This window comes from Branchiostoma lanceolatum, chromosome 10 (assembly GCF_035083965.1).
Source record: "Branchiostoma lanceolatum isolate klBraLanc5 chromosome 10, klBraLanc5.hap2, whole genome shotgun sequence".
In the NCBI taxonomy this organism is placed as follows: Eukaryota; Metazoa; Chordata; class Leptocardii; order Amphioxiformes; family Branchiostomatidae; genus Branchiostoma; species Branchiostoma lanceolatum.
Genome location: NC_089731.1, coordinates 3,708,080 through 3,727,781, shown reverse-complemented (window position 1 = coordinate 3,727,781; position 19,702 = coordinate 3,708,080). Strand labels below are relative to the sequence as shown.

At 41.5% G+C, this 19,702-nt stretch overlaps 3 protein-coding genes across 3 annotated transcripts; 1 reads left to right on the top strand and 2 right to left on the bottom strand.

Moving 5' to 3' along the window:
• Positions 1-223: 223 nt before the first annotated feature.
• Positions 224-6,666, bottom strand: LOC136443291 (leucine-rich repeat-containing protein 34-like). The gene is made up of 10 exons (XM_066440471.1): positions 6,584-6,666; positions 5,455-5,597; positions 4,579-4,768; positions 4,052-4,135; positions 3,362-3,490; positions 2,743-2,838; positions 2,254-2,408; positions 1,578-1,733; positions 1,017-1,143; positions 224-424 (listed from the first exon to the last, which is right to left on the bottom strand). The coding sequence occupies exons 2-10, from the start codon at positions 5,568-5,570 to the stop codon at positions 245-247; spliced, it is 1,233 nt and encodes a 410-aa protein (XP_066296568.1). The 5' UTR covers positions 5,571-5,597; positions 6,584-6,666; the 3' UTR covers positions 224-244.
• A 12-nt stretch (positions 6,667-6,678) lies between these two features.
• On the top strand, positions 6,679-14,950 carry LOC136443290 (something about silencing protein 10-like). The gene is made up of 15 exons (XM_066440470.1): positions 6,679-6,796; positions 7,208-7,337; positions 7,840-7,893; positions 8,211-8,322; positions 8,891-8,968; positions 9,408-9,529; positions 10,015-10,173; positions 10,679-10,750; positions 11,073-11,113; positions 11,529-11,628; positions 11,847-12,077; positions 12,447-12,547; positions 12,984-13,086; positions 13,616-13,723; positions 14,201-14,950. Exons 1-15 carry the CDS (start codon positions 6,777-6,779, stop codon positions 14,291-14,293), a joined length of 1,524 nt encoding a protein of 507 aa, XP_066296567.1. The 5' UTR covers positions 6,679-6,776; the 3' UTR covers positions 14,294-14,950.
• A 383-nt stretch (positions 14,951-15,333) lies between these two features.
• LOC136443860 (cytochrome P450 2D4-like) lies at positions 15,334-19,702 on the bottom strand. The gene is made up of 7 exons (XM_066441229.1): positions 19,179-19,702; positions 18,696-18,841; positions 18,124-18,334; positions 17,515-17,798; positions 17,024-17,212; positions 16,457-16,595; positions 15,334-16,184 (listed from the first exon to the last, which is right to left on the bottom strand). Exons 1-7 carry the CDS (start codon positions 19,555-19,557, stop codon positions 16,006-16,008), a joined length of 1,527 nt encoding a protein of 508 aa, XP_066297326.1. The 5' UTR covers positions 19,558-19,702; the 3' UTR covers positions 15,334-16,005.

Here is a 19,702-nt window from a genome sequence, read left to right as displayed (position 1 = left end):
ACCGAATGACATAAAAAGATCATCTTTACTCTTCTACACCTCTAACTTACTGTACACTGTTCTGAAGAAGATCTAGTAGAAACTTTGTATAATTTTACACCAACGGATCAAGTCATCAGTCTGTCTTGTTCTCTACTTTGGATCCATTATGTATCATACAATATTCTGTATCCATTATGTATCATACAATATTCTGTTTCTTAATCGGCTTTTTGGCGTATCATACAATATTGGCGGGGAGACATCACATCAACAGATCATCTTTCTTCTTCTCCACATCCGGCCCATAGCTAGGTGTCCAGTAGTAGTGCCTCCTGATACCGTGGGACAGTTCTGACAGGTAGACTCTCCCGTCCACCACGTACGGCTGCACATCTGTCTGCTCTGTGTCCAGCCTCGCGGACTCTATCAGGTCATTAAAGGCCTGTGGTACGGAGAAAAACAGGATTTTACAATCAGACCATTTTCATTAAGGGCTGTGGTACAGGAAAAAGGGCTTTACAGTCAGACATTTATTAGTAAGAGTATTATAATCATTGTTATGTACAGTAACAGATGATCTTTTTGGAAATATTCTGTGATTGCTAACATTAAATTATCATACGCCAAAAATAATTACTCAAGCAACTGGATAAGATTTTCCAGTTGCTTGAGTAATTATCTTTGGCGTATCTTATTACCTGGATGTCTAACCTTCATCAACGTATTAAGTTATCATGTGCAAGCATAAGGTTTTTTTGGACAAAAACCTAATCCATCCACACACCTACATGTACAATGTTGCCATCTTAAACAGTTTTAATCATCATCATCAGGTTTCATACTCTTAACAGGTTTGAGCATACACAAAGTTCAGTGTGAAGTTCCAGTATTCTCTATTGTACATCATTTCTGTTAAATCTTTTCAAACTTAAACAAGTTTCCAACTCGATAAGGCTCTTTAATGTTAAATATGAACTGCTTCTGGAGACCAAAGAAGCAGTTTTCATCACACCAAGAAATTTCCCTGAGCTCACCACACATGCAGACTCCTCCAGCTCGTTGCCCCAGATGAACACGCTGTACAGGGTACTGTTGGTCCTCATGGAGTCAGCCACGGCAACCAGCCCGTTACCACGGATACAGTTGTGCGAAAGTACCAGTCTATAAGAAATATTTTTGAAAAATAAATGAAGCTTTAATCATGTGTCCTTGAGTTGTGCGTTATGTGGCAAGCCCATATGGGCTTACAAGACACCAAAAGCAACAAAGTGCATAACAAAAGAAACATATGATAAAAGGACAGCGGTACATTAAATCAACAAATTACGTGTCAAACAGGGGGTTAGAAAGAAACATAGATTGATCAAAAACACTACAATACAGGTGTACAGAATTGACAATAATTTCAACAACCAACGGTTCTACTAAAACACTGCAAGCCTGGAGTTTAGAGATTACACATAACGGACCAAGTATGATCAAAGCAACTAATCATACACATTCACAATGAAGCTTAACCAAAACGAAATCAATTAACATCTTTGAAAGTTCTGCAAGTTTAGTGTAACTGTTAGGTCTACATTGTGTATACTGACGTGTGCAGGTTTGTGTTGAAGTGCTTGAGTGCCTCGCTCAGGTAGATCGCTCCGTCGTCTTCGATCCTGTTGAAGCCGAGGTCCAGCACCTGGAGCGGCGTGTTCCTCTTCAGCAGCACCGACAGGTGTTTGGCACCGTCGCGGGTTATTCTGTTACTGCAGGTGGCAATAGGTATGTAACAGTTACTACATGTACATGTAGGTGTTTGGCACTCTGTTACTGCAGGCGGAAACGTGTGTGTATACATGGTTAAGTGTTTGGCACCGTCCAAGGTTATTCTGTTACTGCAGGTGGGGACAGGTGTGTAATGGTTAGGATGTTTGTTCCGTTGACGTTGTTCCCTTGCATGAATTTCTCACTTTACTCAAGTTATAATGAGTACCTAGCTTCAGTTAGGGACATTCTTTGGATAGGAAATATATATATATATGTTAAAATGTAGGTCCTGTGTTGGAGCAGATCTACACCTCAAGCATGTAAAAGGTACCACCACACTTATTGAAAAGAGTAGGGGTCCTTCCCTGTGTGAGTGGATCAAACAAATCTGTCTGGATATGCATCTTGTACTTTTTAGTACAAACATGGTGTGTTACGCTATGAGGCGGTTTATCGGGTATGCAATACAAACAAACAAGACACTTTTCACAGCAAATAATACTGCTGTCTATCACCCACCAGCTGAGGTCCAGGTAGGACAGCGCCATGTTGTCCCGTAGCGTCTCCACGAGTCTCTCGGTGCCGAAGTCGCGCATGTCGTATTTCTGCAGGTGGATCTCACGCAGAGTGGTGTTCACCTTCAGCATGTTCGCCATGTGGACTGTTGTCTCCTCCTACAACACAACGTAACATAACATAACGTAACGTAACGTAACATAACCAGACAGTTAGCATGTACAGCACAGAAGATACAAAAATATGTAGTTTTTACTTTTTGCTGTCCCTGAATATCAAAACATTCCACTGATTTCTGGACAGGTCTAAATTAAAAAAATGCTTCTAACTGTATTTCCAGATTGGCATTATCTAATAAGCACACAATGGGGCCATGCCAGCACACAAGGACATGCATGTGATGGCCTAATCATCATTTCCACTGGCCCGCAGCCACCAAACTTGTAGAAGCCAACATTTCCACATAGACATTGTGACAGTGTCATTACTGACCTGATGAGTGAAAAGCAGCGGTCGGTTGACGTTCAGGACCTTCAGGAACTTGTTGTAGTGGAGGATGGTGGCCAGAGCAATCACACTCTCTGTGCCCTGCACATTTAAGAGAACCATAGATGTAAGAAAAACAGTCATCGTAAGTAGCCAACCAACCAGCACTAGCAACAGTATCACAACAGCCACCTGGTATCAGGTGTGACATGTACAGGTCATTTGGTGTAATATATCATAAACCAGCTAATGCTATGCCCAATGTCTGATAAGCCAGTGTGTTATGCCAAAGAGTCTATACTAGTCTGTCTATACAGACACAGAATGACCTGGGGTGTTACAAGTACACTGAAGGGTGTTTATTTTTGCTATATAGATACAGATACAGAAGCTGCTGTGTTGCACAGAAGGGCAGTTATACTGGCTACATAAATACAGATACAGAACCTGGTATGTTATGCCTAAGGGCAGTTATACCATTTATACAGATACAGATACAGTGTTAACCTTACATTCATAACAGCCAGTAACTTACAAAGCTGTCAACCATGTCAAAACCTACATCCAACCTACGAGTGGCACATTAACCAGTCTACAAATAAAAAAGTAAGAAACAAATGAATACCAGATCGGCATCCCCCAGATCCAGCTGTTCCACACCAGTGTTAATCTGCAGGGCGGAGGCAAACATCATCCCTCCTTTGTTCCCGATCTTGTTGCCGTTCACTTTCAACTCTGTCAGGGTCTCGTTGGTCTGTAAGAATTAATAATCAGAAGTCATTCTCAACTGAGGTGACGCATACTGCTCACAGCTTGAGCAACATGAACACGGAGTACTAGTGTACAAACTTTAATCCTATGATATAATGTTAGTTCAAGTAAAACTGGGATTTTTGCGATACGATTTAATTGAAACCAATCTGGTAAAACAATAGATCCATCCTTTTTTTCTGTTATTCTGTCAATATCATGGACATTTTACAAAAAGCACTGAATTTGTTTTGGCACAGCACATGCCTTCTGCGAATAGTGTTTTCAGGTTGGAATAACAAAGTTTTTTGTATGCAACAAGTTTTTAATACAAGGTGATGTTTTGGTGACCGTCTGTCTCCTTCACCAGGTAGTATTGCTCTGAAAAAGGTGCCAGACGGTCACTGAAACGTCAGCTAAAATAAAACACTTGGTTGTAAAACACCACAAGCCTGAGCTGTTAGTGTAAGATACATAGTATTCAGACTATACTCAATTTGGGAGAAATTGTAATCATTTGCTTTACAGGAAGAAGATCAGACACCATGAGTGTAAGGAAACTTACATGTAGCCCCCTGGCGATGTGTTCAGCACCGTCAGGTCCTATGTCATTACACATCACATTCAGGAACCGCAGGGAAACAGACGTCTGTATCAACAGAAATATTCACATTCAATATTCAAGTTATCATGATCATCTATACATACCATTCAACTAACTAGCCTAACACACTCATAGCACCCAAGTGAGTCATACACACACACACACATGGACACACACGGACACACACACATGGACACACACACGGACACACACACACGGACAGTGACACACACGGACAGTGACACACACGGACAGTGACACACACGGACAGTGACACACACGGACAGTGACACACACGGACAGTGACACACACACACACACACACACACACACACACTCACACACAGATAAGTGATAAACAATACAAGAGTTATGCTGAAGTAATAAATTTAAAAGTAGAGATGGAAACCAGGAGTTGAGTATGGGTTTGCAGGGATAACCAAAGATAATCTAAGGGAAAGACCCTGCCATCTTTCCTTTTACCTCACCTCTATGAGTTTCCCCAGGTGTTTTGCTCCTTCGTCGGTGATGTTGTTGTACCTAAGGTCGAGGCTGGAGACGTACGTGCTGTTGGCTAAGGTCTGGCACAGCGTCACCATGTCCCTGTCCTCCAGCCGCGTGTCCGTCAGCAGCTTGTTGTTCCCCGCTAGGTCAAGGGTCATCTCATCACTGGGCTCGCTGGGATGGGAACAAGGCAACAATGGTAAGCGCCCTCTGGTACCCTCACTGGTTTACAACCATCCCATCAGGAGCTCCCTGATATCTCTATGGCACTAGGAGTGATTCCTGCCTGCCCAGGCAGATTAGCGTGCTTGGGTGGTTTTACAGGCTTGGTTTAATCATTTCAGTCCCGAAGAGGGGAGGTGATAACTCGACAGCTAAGAAGACAGGCTGACAGATACAGGCCAATGCATAACAGACTGGGTCTGGTAAAACACCCCTATAGCTAAGCCGACCTGTAGAGACTGGTGATCAGGTTAACCCTCTGGTAGAAAATACAGAAACTGCACTACAGAAATCCACAGACAGAAACACAAAGACAAGCAGATTTTTATGCAGTACCAGGTTTTGTCCAGTAACCCTAGGACTTAGGAGACCAAACGGGTGGCTTTGGCCACAAACAGATGGATGTTATTAATATTCACAGTTTTGTTCCCATGCATGGACCCATACTGTTGTTTCTTTGTGGTGCTGATGCGGTCTGTACTACATGTACTAGTAACGTTACATATATATAGATATATACATAAGGAGGCTGAAATCTCAGTGCTATATCATCAATATACTACTAGTGAGTGTATCTTCAAGCCATTATTACTAGTAATGTAGGGTAAAATTTAATGACTGAACTCAAAAATATTTACCTTATATCGTCTTCTTGTGCTTTCCCTAAGACCTTGATGATGTATTTGTGGGCGGGGATGCCTTCAGCCTTACACACCTCCTTGTACCGGTCCAGAATCGCACCTGGGTTACTCATGGTGGGCCTGGGATGTTGTTTTTTTACCTGGAAATAACATATAAATTGTCAGATAGACTTTGTCTTCTGGCCCCCTGCGAGATGGAGGGGTGGTCCCTGAATGAACTGACTCAAGTGCTCTCATTCTGGGGTGTTTTCCCGGAGAATAGCCGTATAGAAGTTCTTGTCATTCTGATAGATGACAGTCTACAGCACAGGATAGAATTTGAAGGTTAGTTTTCTTGGTTAGAATATTTGGCTCCTGAGATAATGACATCTAATTTCTGTCAACTTCCCCATAGGAATGCATGTATTATAATCATTGGAGCAAACTGTAATACCCTCCCACTAGTGCTGTGTACCGGTACTGTGTACCGGTACTGTACCGTGAAAATCGATCAGGTACAGGTCCAAAATACCGGATCATGAAGTACCGGTACTGTATTGATATAAATCTTCACCAAGTCTATGCTTATTTTGTGACTGATATCCTAATTATAACCTCATAGCCTCATGCAACACCAAACATGACCAAAGTGACACATTGGAACAGCGTTACTAATTTGCAACAGATCATTTAGGAGGGCCGGGAGTTTTGATAGCAAGGCCAAGGGAGTTTGGCGGTAGGGTTGGGACCTAGTTATATATATTCTTTGAATAAAGATGCTGACAAGTTGTAAACAGCTTATTAATATTTCTGTCATTTATTGAAGAAGTTCAGAAGAAAACATGTCAATTTGTAAAATTGTTTAGGTACAGGTACAGACCTGTACCTAAACCTCTGTACCGGGACCTGTACCTGCACCTGATGATACGTTTAGGTACGCAGCACTACCTCCCACCCCCCAAAAAGCTTTCGATGCTACGCCCCCCTCCCCACACAGCTGTCACTAGGCAACTGTTCTAACGACGCATATTCATGTCGCGAAGGGCTTTAAAACACAAGCACACCTTCTGACAGATCAGATTATTATTTCTGGGAAGCTCTCTTCTTTTCAACCGAAGTTAAAGACTCTAAAACGCCGATAGTTTACCTGATGACAACCTCTTCCGCAACTTCACTTCGTCTTCCTTCGAGATTGTTGCTACAACATGATTGAAATCTCGCGTGGTTCCGCGAGGGTTCGGGACGATGACCTTTAACCTTACAATAGACGAGTCTCCGTACATGTGTGCGCGCGTCTGCGGAAGTTTGTCGTCATTTTGAGGACTATCTAGACTCCAATAATGGCGAGAGGAAAGAGAAAGTAAGTAAAGCTTTTGATTTGCCGTTTAGATAATTTCTTGCTTCCATAGATTTCACAAAACTGTAGCAAAGTAAGTGTTTGGGCATAATTTCGAAAGGGGGAGGGGGGCTGTCGACTGCTTCCACACGTGCTAACTTTGCCTCGACACGAAAAGTAGAATAGAGAACAATAGAGTATTCTTTAAGATAATTCTTTGTTATGGAAAGGAAATAATGACTGAAAAGCTTTTTGAAACATAGCTGGTTGCTTTGAGAATGTTTAAGATTTTGAAAAAAATTAAACAAAAATTATAACAGTTTAAAAACATTAATTTTGTACTTGACAAAGTGTGTTACATGATCAGTACCAGTAGAAGACACCTATGGGAATGATATATAATGTACAATTTGTGTACATGTATGTTGATGTCAGGCGGAGTAAGAAGCCAGTTGCCAAGGCAACGGAAGACGACAGCGATGCCTCAGATGCACAGAACGATGAACTTGAACCTGAAGACTACCTGGAGGATGAAGTGGATGACTTCTACTCTCGGAAAGATAAGGTGAATATTGATGATAAGTCAGACTACTGATATTGATAGCCTGGGTACCATCTTCCGTAGTGACCATATGGTTAGCAACTATTAGCAAGCGAAAAGCATTGTGCCAGCAGTCATTATGGAGGATTGTACTCAGGCTATATCATTAATGGTACTGCTAACAACTTATACAAGTCACTGTGATGCTGTTTGACATATGAAATGTGTAGATAGAAGGCTAATACAAGGTAAAATGTGCTTTAAAAAAAGTTAGAAAAGGATACAGAATATGTCTTTGCAATCTATTGACCCCTGGAATCCAGTCTTGTTAGTTTTAATACACTTCCAACAGTCGCTACCCCATCAATTCTAATACTAGTAATAAAATGGTGGCTACCTTGGGTTAGCAACTGTTGGAAGTAGATTGAAGCTAAGAAGACTTGATTACAAAGCTATTGACAGTGCGGTGAAAAAAAAATGATGTTATTTTGTGGGGTTACAATTTTTTGTACTTTTGACTCTGTAGGTACTGATAGATGCAGCTCGAGATTTGGAGCCAGCAGACAGCAGTGAGGGGGAGGTAAGATATTAACCTTCATTCAGCTAAGGTAGCCATTTGGATCCAAATTTACATTGCCTATGGGGTTAGGCAGCAGGGAGAAGGTTAATGTACTCTATGTTTGGTCCCATAGTCTAGATCTGCATTTGTTAACCTGAGGATCATCCAGACCTGTTTCTGTTCCAGGCTTTACCTTCACCAAACAGGTGACACTCATGCCATAAGAATGAGAAAATCTTAAACTTAGCATTGTATTACCTGCTTTGACTTGTGAGAATAAGATTGATTGAGAAGACAACTTTTTGGGCACTCACTGATTTATCCACCACTGCTTACAGGAGGAAGTGATGGCACTTAATGTACCCGACTCAGATGCTGAAGAGGAAGAAGAGGAAGAAGAAGAAGATGATGATGAAATGGCCGATAGTGACATGGGGGAGCAGGATGATGGTATGGACTATAGAAGCAGTAACCAATCAAATTGACTTGAAAATAAACATTTTTTGACAAAGAAAAACAACATAATTAAAGCACAGCCAACATATTATTTCATTACTGTCAGTTGAGTGATGATATGTTTTTCAAGTTTATGAAATATCGTTGCTCAGCATTTTGAAACCAGGTATTTGAAATTTTTATGTAATAATAACTTTATTGCAAGTTCATGCCTGAAGGCTAATTGCAGACAAACGAGTACATGGATATACCTGGGACCTAGTTATCTAGTCTACTGTGAAAGTTCTATGTTAACTAAGGTTGACTATGGTTAACATGAACTTCTTTTGTAGATGTATACGTACTAGTAGGTTAGACATTTATCTAATATGATAGTTGATACACAAGATGACAGATACAATGAATCAAGCAACTGGATACATTTTGAAAATAGATCTTGTTCAGTCGCTGATGAAAGGTTGTGGATGATACCTGAAACATCTGACTGTTTTCAATATCTATCCAGTTGCATGAGTTACTGTTACCTTTTGTACGAACTGCTTTCTTTTCATAATTCCCACAGACATGCCTGATAAGCTGGCCTGGGGGAAGAAGAAGTCTCTGTACTACAACACTGACTATGTAGACGAGGACTTGCCAGGTAAGGCCATCTGTTTACTAACTTAGTTTCCTGAGTAGGCTTGCAGAGTAGTCTTTTATTCAATGTGTATTCAGTTTGTATTGTATGATATTTTTGCAATAACATAGAGTAATTCATTTTTGTAATTCAAATAACTTGTTGAAGCTAAGTATTGGCTATATAAGGGGAGCAGAGTCTCAAACAAACATGAAATAATGATTGACCAGGGATGCTCCTAGATCACATGTGACCACAGTTTTCAACTGTGACCTATCTGACAGTTTGACAATTTGCCCCCTCCAGAAGCTTTTTAGAATATCCCCATTTAAAATTGAAATTCTATAAAACTCCACACTGCCCCCCGCTCCATCTCTCCTCTCCATCCCACCCCTGGTACAAATGCACAAACAGTAGTGAATATGTCAAAGCTCTTACAGAACCTGATCTGTTGTGTCCCTAGGAGTGATAGGTGATGAGGAAGAAGAGGAAGCCCAGCAGGAGGAAGAGAGGGAGGCGCTCGCCATACAGAAACGTATGACTGAGGCACTCAGCGAGGAGGACTTTGGGCTGGACCTCTTCAAGGTACTCAGTCTTCTGTTTGCATTCAATCTCAAATTCTACAAAATAAAGGAATACTCCTAAAAAAAGGGGGAAATAACGTTTTCAGGGCTAAAAAGCTAAGAAAAATGATTGCATTCACTTAAGATATGTTAAAAATAAGTTGCCCAATTTCTCCTTAATTCTGCTTCTCCAAATTCAGTCATTTTTTCGAAAATGCATTTTGTAAAATGACAGCTTTAACAATGAAAATTAGCAACATAACTGTGCTCCAAAACAATGAGTTGGATGGAAAAAAATTTAAGCTCCAGGCAATTATTTCATGTGAAAATTTGTACCTTCAGCCTGAAAATTAGTCATTTTTACACAGATTTTGATGCTGTTCACAAACTAAGCAAACTAAGTAAGCTTCTTACCTTCTCAACAAACAAACAAACCAACAACTTCTTGTATTAAGGTAAACATCTTCTCGTAGCTAACTGATGTTATGTAATAATTTGCACCTCCAGCCAGCTAAGAGGCCCACAGAAGACGCTACCCTTCCTGAGGAGGAGGCGGAAGAGCGAGTCTTACAGGACCTGAGTCATCTGTCTCACAGGGAGCGCATGGAGCTGCTCAAGAAGGAGGCTCCGGAACTTAAGGAGCTCATGGACGACTTCAAGGAAAAGGTAAGATGCAGGTTAGAAACTGATGAGGAGGTGACTTGTTTGCAAATTTAGTACAAGAAGTTGTACTCTAATAGACAGTGACTATTGCAATTGCCTAGAGTGTTTGCGTTACAATCAGAAGGTCCAAACAGTAATGAAACCATTTTCGGATCATACCAAAGACTTTACAGGTGGTACATGTACTTACTGCTTTCTCACCTTGGCAATGATTTACCACTTATGGGAAAGAGTATAGGAGTTTAACGCACTCCACCATACTCTAGTGACCTTTGTGGCCCAGGTGTGGGGAGGCTTTTAACTCAACTCTGTTGAAGAAGCTACTGTAGGATCATCATTCGTGTACTAAAATCTTATAGTATCATAGCTGATGATAACTGATGATTCTGATGAAGACTTTAATTTGAATAAAAGGTCGAAACCGGTAAATCGTTGTGTCTCAGCTGTCATCCTTCTGACGCCCAACCGACTACAGCTGATGATATCTTTGTTATTGCTACATCCACAGCTACAAGAGGTGATTGACAGACTCCACCCCCTGCTAAAGATGGTTCGGTCTGGAATCATACCTCCTGGCAAGGTAAGATTAAAGAGTATTTCTACAATCTTTTAACCTTTTGAAAAGGTAAGACTATGATGAACCTTACATCATTATCATCATCCACTGGTTTCTGCATCTACAGTTGTGGAAATGCACTGCATTCATTCTTTCTTTTATCCTCTTCCACTGTGTCTTGCGAGCTCCCATACTTCTCAGGTTTTGTTTATGTTGTAGGAGCACTTAATTTTCTGTACTTGAGATCTACCTTGAGCGTGCTGAGCAGATATACACAATGGCCTACTTGTATAACAATTGATTTGCAAAATATTTGATCAAACTTTATCTTCAATTGCTGTTTCAGGGAGCAACTTATGTGGAGACAAAGTTTCAACTCTACCTCAAGTAAGGCAACCTCATTTAATACAATATACTGATTCACAGGTCATTCATAAACAAAGAGACTTGATGTTAGAGAACATAGTGCATATCGCAGTATTCTCAAGTTATCATAGCATAGAGATGTGTACTTGAATACGAATTTCCTTGTGTAAGTTTCTCTAAATGCTTCAGATCTCTATTTGTTTAAGTTGAAATATGAAGTTGTATGATTTTTAAGTTTGAACTGTAGAGTGACTCACATGTTGGTTTGTCAAGCTAGGTGATTACATAAAATCTCTAGAAAAGCCATGGATGATGTCACAAGTAAATACAGCATCACTTTACACATGTCATGTTGCATCCTCTGTTACAGTCCAAGACTGCATATACACAATTATGAAATCCATGGTGTTCAATCCGTTCTTTTCATATTTTCCAGTTACTGCGTGAACATTTCGTTTTACCTGGTGCTGAAGGCAGACCACACCCCCAACGTGCGCAGTCATCCCGTCATCAACAGACTCGTGCAGTACAGAAATGTGAGACTTCCTCATTAAGTACAATCCAATCTTACCAGCCAACCACCTCCAGTCATATTTAGCCACATCAAAATATATTTCATAATATTGTGCAAAGTAAAAATTCAATGTATCAAATAAGGACATGACAAATAAGGAAATATGAAATCATGAAAATATATTATTAACAATCATGAACCGCTATATATACTTAACAATTTTGTTCCTTGACACTTCAGTTGATAAATGAGTTGGAGCCGTTAGACCAACAGCTGGAGCCAGAGGTGTCCTTCCTCCTCCAGCACGGTGGGGAGGGGGAGGGGGAGGCTCTGCATGGGGGAGGGCAGACGGCCAGGAGGAAACAGAAGGGGAAACAGAAACCTGCAGACACTCAGGCAGACGGGGACGATGTGGCAGTGGAGGAGGCTGTAGACACACAGCAGACAGAGAAGAGTACAAAACTGAAAAAAGTACCTACATGTAGTACAACTTGAATTTGTTCATTTGCTTTACAAGAACGTACAGTGCTTAACAGATAGTTTCCTCAACATGTAGCCAGTGATTATGTCAGCCAGTTAATGTAGCTCTGTTTGTACCAGGCTTTGTGAATTTGGATTCTTCCAGACATAGAATTGATTCGGATTCAATCTGCCAAATTCACCTCCTGAGTTAGATTTGGTGGATCAGGCTTATTTGCTAGAGTCCTCCAGGCTTAACAAATCTGGATTAATCCTGTGGCTGGCTGAATCCAGATTCATAATGTAGCAATACAACAATATATACTCAGTACTAAAAGGAAGTTTGCAGGTGATCCACTCCATTGTGTCTTTTTTCTGTAGAGGAAGAAAGAGCACCTGACGGCAGCAGAGAAGGAAGCGATTGAGTTCTATGAACAGATGAAGGCCAAGAGGAGGAAAGCCCAGCTAGAAGAGGAAGAAAGGTGAGTGAGATGACTCCAAGGGATACCTTTGTCTGTACATTGACAGACATACTGTATGATTAGATATATACACTCATGTATATGTCTCTTATACATTCGCAGTGGGTTAATGTTTGAAGTTTTTGTGGTAACTTCTTCACTGCAAACTTAAAACCACAGTGAAAATCTTTGTTCTCTTTTCTACCTGCAACCCCCATATTTCAACCATGCACTAAAGACCACTGCATTTTCACCCTACCATGAAATTAAATCCCCGCAAACTTAAAAAGCATTTGCACTATCCAGGGGAAAATATGCTTGCTTGTTTCAGTCTTATATATCGTAGTACATTCATGTAAAAGATGTGTTTCATTCTGTGCAACAAATGTGTAAGGATTTGATTCATACATACAAGTACACAATGTAGTTATTCCCCTTTACACAACTCAATGTACAGTTCTGGAGAGGAGGAAGAAGACATAGTGGCAGAGGATAAACCAACAGAGGGCCAAGAGGAGGAGGGAGAAGAGGAGGATGGAAAAAGAGCCATCACTTATGAGGTAGGACCATAGTACCCTGAACATGGTTAACTTGAAACTCACACTACCCAAGTTGGATGTTGGGTATATCTTTAAACCTTATCTGCTGGTTGCCACTATTCAACATGCCTTAGAATTTGAAGACTTAGTAGGGATATTTCAGAAAAGAACAAAATTGTCTCCCTTCTGTTCTCAATGAGTAAGGTAGGAATGAATAGTTCCAATGCTTTACTTCATTTTTATGTTTTTACACTCAAGGTCTTTTGGGAACTTTTACAATGGCCAATAATCTGACAGAGGTACTCTAACTTTAACTTGAGCTATAATTTCCAACACAATTATTGGACATACCTTTGTCAAGGAATGTGCAATCCACTGCTTTCCTTTAGAATGATTTCCACCAACTCAGATCAGCCTTCAAGCAAAACCGAAATACCTTTGATACATAAGATGAAGGCTTTTTACAGCAAGTTTAGTAGAAATAGAGAAACAATCTTCTTGATCTATGATGCAGGGTTAAATGATCTATTTCTTCCTAACTCTTACACAGATATCTAAGAACAAGGGTCTGACCCCCAAGAGGAAAAAGGAGGAGAGGAACCCGCGTGTGAAGCTGAGGAAGAAGTACCGCAAGGCTAAGATTCGCAGGAAGGGACAGGTATGGGCTGTTCCTTGTTGTCAGTACAGTCTGTTCATCCGAAGTATAGCCAGTACAATGTAGATACCATTTGAGTAATTAGGCTGTCGTAGTGCCAAGGCACCTCCTCGATCAGAGGACCCCCATTTTACGTCCCTTCTGTAAGATAAATGCAGCTCCAATTGAGATTTGAACTGGGGTCTCCCAGTTACCAACTAATTGGAACCAGGAGCTCAACCGTGAGGCTGCTGCTAGCTGAACTAAAGGGGCATTAATGCAGACCTTATTACTTATCCACATATTGAAAGAGAACATAGAAATAGCATTCTATGATTTTTGAGGGTAGTTTAAACCTGTTATACATTCCCTGTTGCATTATAAATCTGTAGTATAACTCTCAGATAGCACTAAGCTTCATCTGTTTCAATAGTCTTAAAGTAATTTTGGTGTATTTGTATGGAAACGTTGCCTAATGCTTTTGTTTTCCTTTGTTAAAAGGTGCGAGAACCCCGGACAGAGCTTCGGCGATATGACGGCGAGTTTTCTGGTATCAAGGCTGGAGTGAAGAAGAGCACCCGTCTTATTACATGAAAAGACACATCATCAAATACTGTTTTTTTTTTAATTAAAACCTGAAACGCAGCCTGATCCATACCTATGTACTGACTGTGGATTGTGCAAAACGTTTGTGTCATTATCATCAGTCCCCTAGCTATCCAGTTGTAGGGACAGCACAACGTTCAACAAAAGTCCTCCACTTCTTTTGTCACTAGTCCATTATTGACAGGAGCGCCCCTGCAGCCTTACACCCTGCACCTTACACAGTAGTGCACATGGTGCCCAAATTTACTCTGTACACATGTCCAAGCCACTGCAACTTTTTCACCATTGACTTTTTATAAGTTGTAAACGAAGTTTGCCAGTTTTGTTAATTGTATTAGCTGATCAAGTTTTCATTTTGACAATAACAAGGATTACCACATAGCAAGATGACATCGACCAATCAGAAGCCTCCATTGCCCATGTGTTAATCGCCATAACACACCCGTGATCATCATTCCTCCCATTATGTAGAGGATAACACACCTGTGATCATCATTCCTCCCCATTATTAAGAGAGGGGGAGGTTATCTTTTTGTTAACATTCGTATAATGTTTATTTGTTCCCAAAAATGTTTACTATCTTGATAAAATGAATCAAATCTTATGTAAGCATATGACAAAATAGAATAAACCATTTCAATACAAGTCTAACAAAAGTGGAGTCTAACAATTCTTAAGGGGACGGAAAGTCCCGGCAGCGGGGGATTTTTATTATTATTAGTAGCTTGTTTTTAAGTGATAACGGGAAAGTTCAAAGGGTGAATATGCTGTTGCTACATCTAAGACAAACAAAATGCTATCGTTGTCGTGCGTGCAACAGCATGGCTTAAAGTCCAACATGACCAAGGGTCGGCAGGTTGGTGATGAATATTAATTCACATCATCAGTCTTCAGTCACTCTGTCCTTGTTTGTTTGTTTGTTTGTTTGTTTGTTTGTTGATGGGTGTGTCACAGCAGGAAGGGTATGAGAAATTTAAATCATAGTTAAAGCAATTAAAAGCATAATTCAAGATTTCTTAGAACAGAACTTTATGGCAGTTAGTCTATATTAATCTTACCCTTTTTTGCTCATACTTCCAATTAGGGGAACAGCATCTTAATACTAGGTACAGTGCTTTACAGCCTACCGACCGATATCCGGTAGTTACGGTCTCCATTCAAGTGGCCATCATAAATCTTAATTGTGTAAAATAACTTCTATGTATCTCTTGCATTCTGAACAATGACTGTTCTTCTGTTTCGACTAGGACAACACGGTCATGTCCAAAGAACACAGTTCACAGCATGTAACGTTTCTGCCCGAATGTTCTGTAACGTTATGTCACGAGCGTTCATTGGCTCCGTCACAGTTCTCCTGGCAACGGGAGTCGTTGCCATGGTGATTCCCAGCGACTTTGGAGTCCAGAATTCGCCTCATGATGAGGACCTAGATATGACCACCGTTTAAAATCTGTCGAAAGGTTCGAGATCCATAACTTGCAACAGAAGATTAGTCATAATACATGCTGTACGGATGAGGGAGACTGGCACCCGACATAAGTCAAGTAAGTCAAGTACGTCTTTCAATAAGTGCGTTTTCGGATACACGACGCAATATTCAACACTACTTACTAAAAGTAACTTCACAGGGTTATGATCAATACCAAAGTAATTTTTATTCATTCATAAAGTGACTCCTGGCCTTGGCAATTCAGCGCGAACTAACGTGGTATCGCGCAGAGCTGGAACGGATGCGATGTCAAGGTCACACCAAAGACGCCGTCGGTGTTTGGAGGAGGAGCGCCCTCTGGCGTCTTGAAGGTGAAGGACTGCAGCAGGGTCGAGAAGAACAGGAAAAGTTCCATCCTGACCAGCTTCTCACCAAGACACCCGCGTCGGCCTAGAAATTAAAAAAAAAAAAAAATGAAGTGTAGTTAGATCAACCATAGATCAACCGCAGGTCAACAACAATGTAAATGAATAGATAAATGCCCAAAAAAGCCAGATACCACGATTCAAAAGGCATATGCTTGGGCACGTTTCCATGTTTAGGTGGAATGAAAACTGGTCTACAATGACATTATACATGTATAATCCACACAGTACGCTCTATCATACGTCAACAATAAGATATGTAAGCATCAATCCTGAGCCGGTCTTTCATAGCCTTACCTCCTCCAAAAGGCAGGAAAGACTCAGGCTTGTTGATGACGTTCGTCCTTTCCGCGTCCAGAAACCTTTCGGGGTCAAACCGGTCCGGATCAGGCCAGTAGGCGGGGTCCATGTGGACGGAGTACAGGTTAGGAAGTACCTAGATCGACCAAACGAAGAGCAAAGTCAGAATTCAACACCATTTCCAATGGAAAACTCTCACAGCACAACTGATTATCTAAATTCATCATATTATCAGAGAAATCTGGACTTTTTTAGTTAGGACAACCATATATATGGTTGTCCTAACTAAAAAAGTCCAGATTTCTGGCATATGCCACCTGGAAACGTCAACAGAGTCCGTCAATAGTCACTGAACAATGGATTTAAAGGAAAAAAGGTCATAACGGACTGTACCTTTAATGTTTGAGTCAATTGGAAAATAATCCAAGGGACCACAAAAATGTGGCCTCAATGGCCAGGCGGACCCCTAATGCAGAAAGCTAGAAGTGGTCACTATACCATAACATATACAGAAAATTTAGTACAAACATGTATGATATATGACACAAAACAAACTGAAACTACCATAGTCCCTTCTGGGATGACGTATTCCTGCACCTCAACGGTCTCGGTGGTGGCATGAGGGATCATGATTGGTGTGACATGGCGGATCCTCATGACCTCCAGCAGGCAGGCATTCACGTAGGGCAGCTGGGAACGGTTGGACAGGGTGGGCAGACTCTCACCAACAACGGCATCAAGCTCACGCTGCACCTGTTTGGATAAAGTTGCACCGATATAACATTCATATACATCTAAGGCTTCTTTAAAGTCGAAAGATTTGTCCATGCAATCCTATTGAAAGTCTGACAGAGCCAAACAGAGCCCTCACCAACAACGGCATCAAGCTCCAGCTGTACCTGTTAGGATGAAATTACATCGATGCAACATTTACAGACGACTTTTCCAAACTCGCAAGCTCAAAAGTCGCAAGAAAAGTGCCGAAAATCTTGTGATCTTTAATCTACCAAGCCCTACTGAGTCTCTGTTGAGGAGGCCAAATTGCTCACAAATACCTTTTGTTGCATGTCGGGGTTCAAAGCCATGTAGAGTAGACTCCATAGCAGCGTTTGGGCGGTTGTGTGTGTTCCCGCGAAGAAAATATTCAGGGCTATAGCAAGTGCGTTTTCTTCCGTCAGACCCTCCACCTGCTCCTGCTTTTTAAGCTCCAGCAGGCAGAAGTCGAGGAAGTCTCGCGGGTTCTCGCGATCCAGGCGTTCCCGATGGCGAGATATCTCCTCTTTTAATACATTTTGGATCTTGGAGACCGCTTCCAGTGCATTGATGCCGGCTCTGTTCACTGTGAAAAAAGAATCGTAAACACAATCACACATCATATGTAAAGTTTGTAACAAAATAGCTATAGATGTTTCACAAACACATCAGCATCCTTCTTCGTCACCTGAATGGAGTCTACTTCTCCATTGTAGCATTGCGGCAAGGACGCGCTTTCACGAACTGGACCAAGGTCGAAAATCGCGAATGAGCGCTGAGTTTAAGAAGCCGGCGCTTCTAGATCTAGAAGATCTGCGAAGTAGGCTAGTAAAAATTCCAATATTATGGTTGTCTATCATTACCTACATCTTTTTATGGAATTATAATTTTGTCCCACGGTCCAAACCTACCAACAGGAACGAATCGAAGCAAGGGGAAAACACTGATGATCTGTCCCGCTCCGAGTTCTACAAACACGGTGGAAATCGCCGCCAAGAGCTCTCGGAACGTTTCATCCTCGTAGTCGTAGCGCTTCCCGAACGTCATGGAGCAGATGATGTTTGCAACGGCCACGGTGACGTCATGAGTGATGTCGAACGGCTGTCCGTTGTAGTCTGCAATCTGAGCAGAATTTATCCGTAAAATGATGAGTCTGTCTAGATAGAAACGGTCTGATAGTGTGTTAATCAGACGCATTATGACCCTAGAGTTCATAGGCCGCCTACCATTTTGACACAAAGAAATAATGACAACTATTCCTCTCTGTGGTACAAGTGTCATCATGAACTGCACAAGTTGCATCAAACAACACATAAACAAGCAAAACATTGTCAGAAGAGAAAGGCATTTGATTGTTGCTAGTTAAACTCTATTAATCAACTTATATTGAGTATGAAAATGCCTTCAATACTATCACAGGCACAACAGATATTGGAGCTGAAAAATTCAGGATCCTACATGGTTCACTTTGGTTTCATCTTACCCTGTTGCGGAGACAGTTCGCTTCCTCTCGGATCTTCTCCTCAATGCTGCCAGTTCCGACCTTCATACCTAGGCTCCTCCTCAGGGCGGTGGTGGCAAACCTCTTCCTCTGTCTGAACTCGGTCCCCCAAAGTGCGCCAGCTATGTCTACGAATGCACGAACAAAGAACATGGTTCGTACCCGTGGGCTAATTTCAAGTCATAACAGGAAATGACGGGCAAGTAGATCTACGAATAATGTAGAACAGTATATCATGTCTAAATCCTTACTAGAATCTAATTTATTGGGTTTGACGTCTTGTTTTTAGTGTACAGTGAGTGTACATAGATCACTCTGGGGTACCTAGAGAGCACCCACAATTTTCAGCGAGGCAATGATACAACCGACTGACGACATAGACCTTTTCTGTTACAAGATAGCCGACAATGCGTTCACAACTGTTCCTACAATGTCAAGAAAAGCGTATGTTAAGTAGAAATTTACCTATTCCAAAACCCGTAATTGAATCGAGTAGGTAGATTGGCGGCCTGGACGCGAACAGCTCGGACCTGTCCACGAGCGCGTCCTTGACGGCAGTGTAGCCGTTCAGAACCACCACGTCTCTCATCCCCATCCTGACGGTGAAGACGTCCCCGTACTGACACCTCCACGCCGTCAGCTTGAGGTGAGGCGCTCGGCCCAAGGCGAGGAGGTGTCCGAGAACCGGCACCCACCCTATTGGGTAGGGAGGCAGATTTCCGGAGCGCTTCAAGAGTACATAGGCTAGGAGAAAGGCCGCACAGAATAAGAGAAAATACTGAAGAGTTAGCCCAGTGATCTGTAAAACCTCCCGGACACACTCAGTTATCCATGCAGCAGCCATTTTAAGTCTAGATCTAAAAAAGGAATGAAGTGGACAAACCGGTCAATGACACATCCTTTGGCCATCAACTGCTATGACGTGCATTCTATGACCTGGTGTAACCTTGTAGAGATTTCGATGCCATTGTATTGAAAGTCAAATGAGG

Excerpts from the sequence above, each read along its gene's own strand:
- LOC136443291 (XM_066440471.1), bottom strand. The coding sequence starts at position 5,570 with ATGAGTAACCCAGGTGCGATTCTGGACCGGTACAAGGAGGTGTGTAAG. Across the intron at positions 2,409-2,742 it reads CGCTGCTTTTCACTCATCAG|GAGGAGACAACAGTCCACAT; the intron begins GTCAGTAATGAC and ends GTTGTGTTGTAG. Across the intron at positions 425-1,016 it reads TGGAGGAGTCTGCATGTGTG|GCCTTTAATGACCTGATAGA; the intron begins GTGAGCTCAGGG and ends TCCGTACCACAG.
- LOC136443290 (XM_066440470.1), top strand. The coding sequence starts at position 6,777 with ATGGCGAGAGGAAAGAGAAA. Across the intron at positions 7,894-8,210 it reads CAGACAGCAGTGAGGGGGAG|GAGGAAGTGATGGCACTTAA; the intron begins GTAAGATATTAA and ends CACTGCTTACAG. Across the intron at positions 11,114-11,528 it reads AAGTTTCAACTCTACCTCAA|TTACTGCGTGAACATTTCGT; the intron begins GTAAGGCAACCT and ends CATATTTTCCAG.
- LOC136443860 (XM_066441229.1), bottom strand. The coding sequence starts at position 19,557 with ATGGCTGCTGCATGGATAACTGAGTGTGTCCGGGAGGTTTTACAGATC. Across the intron at positions 17,799-18,123 it reads GCTTCGATTCGTTCCTGTTG|TGAACAGAGCCGGCATCAAT; the intron begins GTAGGTTTGGAC and ends CTTTTTTCACAG. Across the intron at positions 17,213-17,514 it reads ACCCCGACATGCAACAAAAG|GTGCAGCGTGAGCTTGATGC; the intron begins GTATTTGTGAGC and ends TTATCCAAACAG.